Source organism: Pangasianodon hypophthalmus, chromosome 21, assembly GCF_027358585.1.
Source record: "Pangasianodon hypophthalmus isolate fPanHyp1 chromosome 21, fPanHyp1.pri, whole genome shotgun sequence".
NCBI lineage: Eukaryota > Metazoa > Chordata > Actinopteri > Siluriformes > Pangasiidae > Pangasianodon > Pangasianodon hypophthalmus.
This window is the reverse complement of record NC_069730.1, coordinates 18,422,795-18,435,013: the sequence shown is the minus strand read 5'-3', so window position 1 is coordinate 18,435,013 and position 12,219 is coordinate 18,422,795. Positions and strand designations below refer to the sequence as shown.

Sequence of the window (12,219 nt, the reverse complement as noted above, 5' to 3'; positions counted from 1 at the left end):
TAGTTCACATCCTGCTTGATAATGTGCAAGATTCATCGGTCACTTAAAAGATGAATTCTTGATTTCCTGTAAAAATATTAACCAATAATATCATGTCAGGTTTAATTTCCCCAACCTCAACTGTCCTTGAGCCAATCCAAAGTCCTTCCATACATTATATTTATCACACATATTCAGTTTTACTTCATCAAGAAAAATTTATGATTTCTGTTTGACCATGTCTTTAAAATGATTCAGTAGTGCGTTGCTGGTTTTAAAAAGACGAGCCCTGCATACAGAGAACTTTTAGTAAAAACCAGCAGTACGTGGCTGAGTCTTTTCCTAGAACAATTTTACTGTTTTTTTTTTTTTTTTTAAAGCAAAAAATCTTGTGATTTTCTGAGAGCATTTGAATCTACAGAACTAGTTTTCTGCCGTATATAGTGCAATTTTTGAAAAAGGAATTGGTCACGTATTACCAGGTTTCTGATAGAACTTAAGCGTATTTTTGTGTGATTGGGTTGTATATTACCAAACTAATCCCTCTGAGCTTAGTGCCGACTCTGTAGACCGATGCTAAGGGTGTGTCTGTGGTTCAGAGAGGGCAGAGCTCTCATGTGGTTCACATGCACCACACACAGCTGACGTTTTATATCTCGGATCCATTTTAGAGCAGGGTTTAAATACTGAACGTCTCAAACTAGATATAATACGAGATCCCTAAAAGACCTGAGCACTGCTAATGTGATGATGTTTAAATGCTGCCTGATGGGGCTGGAGCTGCTCTTTGTTTATCAAGCTGTTGCACAGGCTCTGTACCTGGGGACTTGAAGGGACCGACAGTTTTTCCTTGTATGCTAAGAGCTGCCGTTTCCGCTGAGGAAACAGTAATGCAGCTCCTGCCCTCTGATACTCACACAAACACACACACAGGTGTCATGGGACCTCGACCTCAGATATTACATCCCCATCTAAATAAGAGTGTTTTCCAGCATACAGTTAAACAACAGACACTGAAAGGAACTTTGAGGTGGCTGAAATTTGCTCCTCTGAAAAGTCAGACAGGGACACATCAACTACAGGCAAGGGATCAGTCATCATCAGTGGTGTTATTGTGTTCTAGTTTGGTCTGGACATGGAAAAATAGGTTTTGTTTGCGCTAGTAGACGTAGTTAACCAAAAGCTGTTGAGCTCTTTCAAGGTGATTGGGATTCTGTATTGTGCCAACAGTTTGATTTTAATATAATAATAATAATAATAATAATAATAATAATAAGGGGGAACTGTGGAAGACTACACCTCCTTCACTGGAATTGACAGGCACAACGGCTACGCCCTCTTCACTGGGGCTGACAGATATATTGCCTACTCCTCTTTCATTTCACAGAAGACACGCCTCTTTCACTAGTTACTAGTAGACACCTTCTCACGAACTGCCAGGCGCAAAGGTCACACCTTCTTCATTGGGGCTCACTTGCATAGAAGCCACACCTCCTTCACTGGGACTGAAAAGTGCATAGGCCACGCCTCCTTCTCTGGGACTTGCTCTAACTTGTGCATCTTTCAGAATGCTGAAGATGTTTTGAGTCAGTGGTCTGTGGCTAATCAGGGGATTTAAACTTGAGCAGGACAGAAAGAAACCCTTGGGGGAAATTTGCCATCTGTAACAGAACTGACTCTTTACACCCTTCACGGTCAGACTGGAGAACTCCAGCGATTTTACTGTGTATTAGCGTAAGACTGACGTCGGTGATTATCTTAACCAGGATTAATAAGATTGGTCATCCAGCACATAAGCAAGAGCTTCCCAAAGCCCTGTGTCAGACCAAGACACTGAGTTTTATTGATGCAGGTGTATACTCACTTCAGGGTCTCACTTCCTCATCGGGGACGTTTACTTCTGGGACAGGCATCTGCCAAATAATTGTTCTGTTAACCTAAAATTAAAGAAATGAGGAAGCAAAAATAAGTAGCCCTAGTCCTCCATACAGCTCATCATCAATATGTCAAGTTCAGCGATACTGCATGAGGTTAACTCAACTACATCAGCAGGTGCAGACTCAGGTCAGGTCAGCTGGCATGTCGGATGGAGATGGAGACTCCACTATTTGACCATTTGAGCGCCATCATTTGACCAGTGATAATGCAGGGAAAAAAACAAACACTACCTAGATATACGTAGATTATAGACCGCCATAAGCACTGGAGTGTTAGAAACTGCTCCGTCCTCCTACATTACATTGGATATTAGTAATACTTGATGCAAATGAATTGAAATTATTGCATGTTATTAATAATTAATAATATTAGTAAAATTCATAAGCATAACATGGTAGATGTTTCCACTAACCAGTGGAAACCAAGAGGTTAAGGTGTTTGCATTCAGCTGCTTCCCTCTACTGGCTTCATAAAGCACTACATATTTAAACCTTATATCTGATTTACTCTTTATTTAATGCAATAAATCTGTCCTTATAGTGTAAACATTGGTTTTGCTCATTTGTACAATAACCAGTTTGTGATATATTATGATCTTGAATATGCAGAATGCCAGTAATGTAGGCACACCCAAATATTCTATTTCAATCCGACGTAGGATTTTGCACTTTTAAGCAGCGTTCATGTTCCAGACTTAGTGATCGTCCCATTCAGATGCATCATATAAACGTCTGTCTACTAAGCTTCCTTATTTTTGACTTAATATGAAAGACAGCTGTTCACAATATGCAATTTTCTTGGGCCGAGTCATCTTTTGTAATCTGTTTTAATACAACACTGCGATAATGAGCCTGGTTATTATTGAAATGACATGAAAATTTAATAATGGTGCAACACTGCTTAAATAAAATAATACAAAACAACACCAAACAAATAAATTATGAAGGGGTTTGCAGTCCTGTAGTACTAACTCACAGCACTGGATGGAGCTGTGTGCATCTCCATCTCTCCACGTGTGTGTGTGCGCGCGCGCGTGTCGCTGTATTAGTGGGTTTGGTGCGTCAGTAAGGCGAGTTAAAATTACAGGCTCGTCACAGTCAAGTAGAAATGCCACAAGTGCTAGTTAGCTCCATGACGAGGAATTTCCGATCCTGTCTTGTTGACCGACCGGGCAACACAGCGTGGATCAGAGATTCACTTCTCAAGACTCCTTATTAAACTTTAATAAAGTCAGCTGAGCATTATTTGTGAGAGTCGTGACTACTACACGCTTCTCGTGAGCAGGCCGTTCCTCCTCCTGCTGTGTACTTCCTCTCGTTAGTGGTGCTGAAGCTGTGCTAATGTGCCGTCCTGCTGAGGGCTTTCCCCCCGTCACTGCTAGGGACTCTTTCACTCGGCCAAACTCTACCAAGTGGGAGGGCTTACTGTAGCGGCCATCATCTGTCAGCAAAATGAGGAATTTTATTGGTTACAGCTAGTAGGGATGAAATAAAGACATAGCAGTGGTTCCTAATGTCCTTCCTCTACTCGTGACTCAAAAGAAGAAGCAGAATTATCCAAAGAATCAGTCACACTGCTGATAGAAATAGAATGCTGCTAAAATAAGGGCTCTGTCAGTAAAGCCTGTGAAAAGACTGCCGGACCTCGATGCTCTTTAATCAGGCCTGTGTGTGACACATCTCTGAGTCACACAGCAGAAAAGAGGCAAAACAGGGTAACTGGTACAAAGAGTACAACTGGCTCAGAGAGCAATGTAATCCTCTGACCTCATTCTTTAATAATAAGCTTTATAGCTTAAAATATTTAAAACGATGGCTGATAGGAACTCATTCATCTGTGGTGCTCTAGATTGAAATGAGATTTTAATGTCCATTTTAGCATATCTCACGGTTCATGGCTTTCAGTGACCCTTAGTATTAGCAGTGGGGGTGTGTATCACTCCTTATGAGGAGATACAGTGAGCATCAGTGAATGTGATCAGTGACTCAATGCATAAAGGGACATTTAAAGCTGTCACCGATTCAAGACAATCACTGAGAGCTGTTTTAATGGAAAATGATGCAATACGATGTACTTTGATTTAGGATTGTGCAAACAGTTAGGAACGGAGGCCACGTCATGTTTACTTTACTGGAACTGAGCACAAAGCCACGCCTCCTATACTTTGAAGCCATGCCTTCTTTACCTTAGTGGTAGTGAAACACAGAAGCCACATCTACCTTAGGATTGTGTGTCATTCCATCATGCTACACCTTTTTTTTTTTTTTCTTTTTTTTTCTTTTTTTTCCCCTGATTGGCACATGGGCCACATCTCCGTTACTTACGCTACTGGGACTGACAGGTACAGAGGCCACACCCTATTTATTTTACTTTACTGGGTCTATTGGGCACAAAGGCCACACCTCCATTACTTTAACAGGGAATGACAGGTACAGAGGCCACACCTCTTTTCCTTTATAGTGACTGATGGGCTCCTCCTTTACTGGTACTGAGACACAGAACCTACACCTTCTTTACCAATGAGAGTCATTTAATAATGTTTTTAAAGCTACACTAGTAATAAACAGTCATATTAAACTATCCAGTTTTTCTTCCCAAAGAGTTAACAAAACAAACTTCTGTGAGTCCATTATGAAGCATTTCAGTCATTTTGCTGCTCTTGTATCTTTTGGTGTACACGTTCTATGTTTAGTACACTGACTCTTTGTTTTACGTACTTGGGTGTAGTGTACCATCATGGGCCGTTTCTCATAACCAGTTTTGGGCATTATTGAAAGAAATCCATGTGCCGAGCCTTTATTCTGTTTTTTAAGAAATCAGATCTATTGTGGAGAAGTGGTTTGTCGTGCCTCGAGAGCCCGAGATTGGTGGAGCGTGAACTCGATTCTGCCAGAGCTTTTCTGGCTATTTCTGTCTGCTGGTTCATTTTGTCTCCAATTGTGTTGGAAAAGTCACGTCAAAAGGTCACAGGAAGACTGACCAATCGCAATCACAATCCTTTTCTCTTGTCCTAATTGGCTTCTTGGTGTTCACTCCGCCCCTTAGTCGTCCTCCTGTTCATGTAAATATGCTTGAAGTCCATTCATTATCCCACCTCCCACTCTGAATGCTGCTGTCCCTGAGGATATTTCCTTTCAACCCACCCCCCCACCCCCCACTCTCTCTCTCTCTCTCTCTCTCTCTCTCTCTCTCTCTCTCTCTCTCTCTCACTCTCACACTCTCGAGATCAGGCTTTGCGTTTTTGTGGCGTCTGTGATGGTATCTGTGTGATGATAAACCCCACACGTTGCCACAGCTTCGTGCTCCTCCCCCACTTCTCCGCCTCTTTTCTCTCCACACTCACAGCCGCTGCACTCTGTATCTCTCCTGGGGAAAAGAGCCAGCTGCCTCGCTTCCCTGAGAGCTGGACTTCACGCACGCAGTCACACACAAGAGCTCAGCCGACACAGCATGGCTCCCATGGGGCCGTAATGTAAACACCTCCATTCTGACGGACAGTTTTGAGGGAAAGGCACGAGCTGGAGGGAAAATCAGCCACAGAGAACACTCTTAAGTAAAACGCCAGAGAACAAGGAGAAGAAGAAGAAGACGGAGAGAATCGAGGAGAAGTCGCCTGCTGGATGAAGGAAGCAGTCTGGCTGTCCTTCCCCTGGCGCGATGGAGTGATGCGAGGAATGAGGGTGGATGGTGAGAGCGGGGAGCACCAGCAGCAGCGGAGGTGGAGGAGGAGGAGGTGTAGGGGCAAGTGGTGGAGGAGGAGGTCGGAGGGGAAGGAGCAGGCAGCGCTCGCGGCTCAGACGCGTCTCCGCCTCCTCGCTGGCCGAAAATGTCAATGAGAAAATGTCTCCCAGCATTAAGAAGCTGGACTGCTTCTCGCCCATGCTGTGCCACTGTAAAGTGGCCTGCACCAACAGCACCATCTCCCTCATGTTCGGCTGTAAGGTGGGTGCATGCCAGAAACCCCACACCGGTTGCTTGTTTGCTTGTTTGGTTACCTGTTTCTGAGCTAGGTGACAGACGTGCTTAGAGTCTCGCCTGGGGAGCATTAATTGAGTGCCAACAATGCCAGACTGCTGAGAGGGAAGTCAGATGGAAACAGTGAGCGATCGCATTGCTGTTTGGTGACTAATCCTCTTAATACTCCACTTGTCTGAGCCTACACAACTTAATAGATGTGTTCTTGCACTTAAAGAGCTAAAAACACCAAGAGGTTGCATGTTTATTACCACAATATTTACAGTAACTAAAATGCACAGTGTCGTGTTGCTTTTAGGAAGGTAGTCTGTTAGTAACATTAACACATGCACTTCTGCATGAGGTTCAGTGGCACATAAAGAAGATGGAGTTAGGTGTGAACGCCAGCCAAATTTTAAATCCGGGGAATGAGACTTAGTTCCCTTGATATTATCATCTCCGTTGTGAACAGAAGCCGGGACGTTGTTGGAAAAGACATACTGATACATTTCTGAAGCGGCTGACTTAGCACAACAGGAGAAATGTCTAGAAATTATAGCAAACCAGAAAATAAAGAACTGTTTGCCATTCTTAGCTAGATTATTAAATGATTGAAAGATTTTGCAGTGATGCCATTAGATGTCCTTATCACCTTTTACGTAGGCTTATGCATAAAAGCTTTTTAATTGATTTAAAAAAAAAAAAAAAAAAAGTAGGTTATAGAATGAAAAAATTACACTTGACCAAAGTTTTGTTTCATAGTCGCGTTATTAAATGCTTTTGCATGAAATTCATATTCTGGTTTTTTGATAATTTTAAAAAATCATATATCGTAATATCGTTATTAATATGCTAATACAATGTTAATCATATATGATAATTATTAATATTAAAAATGGCACATGTCTATGTTCTATGACCGTCAGCTTTATATATAAAGTTATTACTTGGAGTGAAGGTTAGATATTAGATAAGGTTTCAACTAGATAAGTAGCTAAAGTTGGAATTTATTTCATTCACTTTTTACTCCAGTGTTCTGCAGGACAACATGGATCCATTTAAATCCAATCCTCTCTGTCTTTATCTTTATCCTCGCTCGGTCTTTCATTCATATTGCACGCAATTTGTTGTCTTCGCTCTGGGAGCTAAATCCTGCAGCATTACTGAAAGTGTCACAGTGTGAACACGTCAGCTCTGGAATTGCCACAAGAGCGCATGAATTGCCTCGAGTTCTTGCGGTTCAGTCATGCGATTCTGCTGATGATGCTGCTTTGCTGCAGGTTTGCAGCAAATTTAGCAACATTCATCATCAGATACAGCTACACTAAATGGCCAAAAGTATCACAGTGAACACCTGACCATCACACCCATATGTGGTTCTTCTCCAAACTGTTGCCATAATGATGGAAGAACACAATTGTATAGAGTCTTTAGAGTCTCTCTTCACTGGAACGAAGAGGCCCAAACCTGTTCCAGCATGACAATGTCCCAGTGCACAAAGCAAGCTCCATGAAGACATGGTGTGTGAAGGTTGGAGTGGAAGAACTCGAGTGTCCTGCACAGAGCCCTGACCTCAACCCCACTGAACACCTTCAGGATAAACTGGAACACTGACTGCACCCCAAACCTCCTCACCAACATCAGAGCCTGACCTCACTAATGCTCTTGTAGCTGAATGAACACAAATCCCCACAGCCACGTTCCAAAATCTAGTGGACAGCTTCCCAGAAGAGTGGAGCTTATTATAACAGCTCTTCTACAAGCACCTATGAGTGCTATTTGGCTATATACCGTCCCATGCAGGTGGAGTTTGTGGATAAATAGCCTAATTACTGACTGTAGCTCGTGTCAATCCACTTTGGTGGTCCTTATCCTTGACCATATGTTATTTGCATGGTGGAACATTCTGAAAATACTCGATTTAATTACTGATCACAGGAGCAGAGGATATCACACACTTCAGTGGGTTTGATCTATATTCCCAATTGTGTGATATCAGAGTCCAGGCTCTGTCTGTCTGGCCTCTTGCGTGAGTAGTGTTGCATCCTGCACCACTTTCATCATGACATTATCCACTTGATTCTTGGAACGAACTGGCCATTGGATTACGCTGGATTAGTGGTTTGACCTTTGGCTAGTATTCATCATTAATCTCTGACCGCACAGATCTTCTGAACAGTGTTAGCAAAACATTTCTGATTTTTTTTTTAAATAGTAAAATTTATTTGTATTTATTGCTAGAATTTATAATTTTTTTATGCTTTTCAAGTTTTTTTTTTATTGTAGACAATGAATAATTAAAAAAATTTAATTTTTATTTTAATTTTAAAATTAAATTAAATTAATAAAAAAAAAAAAAAGGCAGTTGTATACCAAATCTATATATCGTGGTGCATACTGTATATTGTAAAAATGTCTTCAAGTGTTGTGATATATTTTTCTCATATCGCCCCACTCCTAGGGTATCTGTTTGATACCCAACTCGCCTCCAAATTCATCACAAAAAACCCCATTGCATTTTACCAAGGTGCCTATTTTCCTTCCACCAAGGAGATTTGTGATCACTGAGCAGCACAATGTTTATAGTATCAGCTAATATATTTATAAAAAGACCAATATCTTACCCGCTGCCCTCTCGTGAACAAACAGTTACTCCACAGTAGAGCATTTAATATTTTTCTTGACTTCTACTCATAAAAGGGTCAGTTCAGTCCTTTTACGTAACCTGTTCACTGTGATAATTCTGCCAATGCATTTAAATAGAATACAACTGAAAGACTTTAAATTGAACTTCAGTATTGAACATTTCTAATTCACCTTATAATCCCACTCCATAAAGACACATTTTTCCCTAACCTTACTGTATTCGATAGCTTTTTATATCCAAAGGTTATAAAGACCTTTTCCAAATGCACATGGGATCATTTGTTCTTGCAAATGTGAGTGAAGTGCTTTAGTTTTTTGGCGTCCTGCCCTGTTTAAGACTGATGGCATTTCTGGCACTGAGACAGCCTTCCCATGTGACTCATCCACATTCTGGGTGTCTCGAGTTTTCAATTGGGTCTAAACAAGAGTAGTATTGACTGATTAAATTAACTGATTAAACCAAATAGCATCCAGGCCTCCATATTAATTTGCAATTATGGATACACTGCGTTGCTGTTTGTTTTCATCACATCATGTTCAGATCTCAGCCATGAAAAAAGTCTGTGTTGAATATCAGTGCCTACATTTTTTTAGTGTTTTTTTTTTTTTTTTTACTTTTATGTTTTTGGTTTGTCGATACGTCCACGCGAGATTCCCGGAAGTGCGATATCTCAAGAATGAGTGGTTGAATGTTTGTAGGCTTTATAAGGAATTTACCAGCAGATGAACTCTTTAGATTTTGTGACCTTAACAGGGTTAAAGTCACAGCAAATATTTAATAATAGTTAATATATAATTAACTATTAATAATAATATGGCTTTTCTTTAGTAGCTTTCTTCCTTTTGAAGTATAAAACGCCCCCTCTACTCCGAGTTCAGCACATAATGTCAGAATCAAAATGGCCACAAAATGGCTACAGCATCAACAGTAAACAGAGTCTTTGCTTTTAAATGGCTTAAACTGCATGTATTGGTATTTGCTTTAGATCAATCAACATACAGATATATTCGCTTGTTAAATCTATGACACCTTGGTGTTTGCTGTTTCGAGGAAGTAAATATACATCACTCATCACATTTAGCTGGCTAGATTGTTGCTAACGAAAGACGAACACGGAGGCCCCCATATTGTAGCTCAAACAGACGGTTGAAAACATTGCCATCAGTACAATCTTTGTTCTTAGAAAATATTATTGGTAATATATAATTTTAACCTTTAAAGGTAAGCGTGGATGAATACACGGATTAAAGTCGGCTCATGGCTCAAATCTCATTCTATCGGGGGAAAAAAAAAAGCTGGTCTGCTATTTACCAGTGACAGGAAACAGAGATAGGCTCTAATTACCAAAATGATTGAATTGTGAGTGTATTTCTGATTAAACTGAGGGTAATGTGTCCACATGACAGTGATGTACGAGGGATTCTGTGCAGCGCATTGGCCTGCTCCTCTGCTAAATACTAATTTCTTCGTCAATCGTCCTTTCTCTCGGGACATGCTGGCTGCATGCACAAGCTCTATTTTTAGCTGCGTTGCAAGGCATGAGTTGGATACGGATTTCGTTTCCCCTCCTCTCTCTTTTTGGCACGGTGTTGCAATAATTAAACAATAGCGAGACAGAGCGGAGTAAGCCTCTGTATAGGCATGAGTTCTCAGCAGAGACACGGGGGTAACACGGTCATGGTAGCTGAAGAGCTGCGGTTCACGCTACAACACCCTCTTCCTAACGCTAATGAGCTGAGATTGACACTTTCGATGCTTCCATTGTACATTAAACCAGGATGGAAGGAACAGCTGGTTATTCTCGGGGCCAGAGATACATACACAATTTCTGCTGCTACAATATTTATAATATATTGTATATAATCTTTATATTCTCTGTCTGGCTGCTACTCCTTACGTTTACATTTACAGCAACTTATATTGTTACTCTTTTGCACAACTCATCTGATTCACTTTCTACTAGAACTGTGTGCTAGTCGGCGCTGCACTGTAACTTACTGTGCCCGTTGTCTTGTTTTGGTAGTTTTGTACTGTCTTGTGCTGTCTGCACATGTTTGCACTGTGCACTTTATGTAAATATATGTAGTCTCCTGTAGTTCTGTGTTTGTTTTATGTAGCACCTTGGTCCTGGAGGAACATTGTTTCGTTTCGCTGTGTACTAACTAGTTGCTGAAATGACAATAAAGCCACTTGACCTGACCTGACTTGACATATATGTTGTTGAGGTGTTATTGATTTGACGTGGTTGTAACGGCAACATTTTGATCTTTAGCTGCATGCTTAAAGAAATTATAGGTTCAATATGTTGGCGAGTCCATATTTTTACTGCTTAATACTAAATGTCTTCATTTACATGTAAATGTTTTAGTCAGTCCAAATGCCATTTTGTTTTCAGTTTCAGATTTTTGGATTAACTGTTTATGTATCTACCCTAAACTTGGCCCAGTGTTGAAAATTGAGAGTTCCATTCTTGGATTGAAATTGTATTGCTTTAATTTTTTTGGATGACAGCTATAAAGTGTCAACATATACAAAATTATCCTCTTAAATTACACCCTTAATAGCCAGTTGATACAGATTGATAGATGAATCACAGGTTTATATTAATGAGCTCATTAAACTGTTGAAGATCTGTAAGGTGGTGGTTATTTCACCTTTGTGGAAGGAGTCTCCAGTGTCAGTGCTTTGTAACAGACTGTAAGCTTGTGCCATGGGAAAGTCTTCAGGACTGATGAGTTTGCGATATTTGGTTTCTCTGTAACACGACAAGCTGCTGGTGAAGGAACAACTGTTTATAGCTGCTGTAATGTAAGTGAGAACAGGAACTAACTTGTTTCGTAGATATTGCACAACATTAAATGTAACTGTAAACCGATAAAAAGTATGCCATGCCATTCTTTAATTAGTAAACATATGTCATTGTTTACAAATAGCTGTGATGATAGAGGAATTAAATGCTTCGAAAACTGACATGGTAACTCCGCTCAGCTTTTGTACATTTGTAGTTATGAGTTGACCTACGAGAGACCTTTTTCTTGAAAATGTAAGCAAATTGGTTTAGAGCAGCATTTTTCAGTCCTGTTCAACGAAAACCGCTAGATATTTTCCAACTCTCAGCCTAAATGAATCAAGCTGTCAGTAATACTAAGCACCAGGTATCTTCCTCCATGTTTGTCAGAAGGATGATGGCTAAAGTCTTCAAATTCTGAATTACAAACTACTGGTTTAGATTCCTGCTCAGTTTCTGAGAGATCTCGCTTTTTTGCTATGAACCAATAAAATATTGAAACCATGTAAGAATTCATCCAGACTGAGTGTGCTTGCCAGTACACCGCTGTTTATGTATTTGACATTAGTCTATTTTTAAACTGGGACATGTTTACGTCTGTGCAGTAGTTTTGCTCGTTTCATTTCTCACCTGTTTCATTTTGATCTTTGCTAGACGAAGAGCTGAAGAATGGTTAGGGTATGGTTAGCAGGCACTCTCTCGTTTTGAGCTCTCATGTTGGTGGAATATTCTCCGTGGGTCATTTGGAAGTGTGGGCAGAGAGATTTTTACTGAATCATTTCCAACTCCTAATGGCGTAGGAGCAGGTGGTGTGTCATTATTTTAATTCAATTTTAATTCTCCCTCTTGGCACACATGAGTTCAGGGTTTCACTAAGCTTCTGATTTTGGATTAAATGGTAAAGTTGTACGAA

General features: G+C 40.5%; 1 protein-coding gene across 15 annotated transcripts in view; it reads left to right on the top strand.

Annotated features, from left to right (window-relative positions):
- Positions 1-12,219, top strand: part of dlg1b (discs large MAGUK scaffold protein 1b) — an 85,261-nt gene that overhangs the window by 23,368 nt on the left and 49,674 nt on the right. Inside the window, exon 1 of one of the 15 annotated variants that reach the window (XM_026946234.3) lies at positions 5,222-5,859. The exons of the other annotated variants lie outside the window; for them this stretch is intronic. Coding sequence (XP_026802035.1) covers positions 5,602-5,859 — 258 coding nt within the window. The 5' untranslated portion in view covers positions 5,222-5,601. Of the gene's footprint in view, positions 1-5,221; positions 5,860-12,219 lie in introns of those variants that run through there. 15 annotated transcript variants of the gene reach the window in all.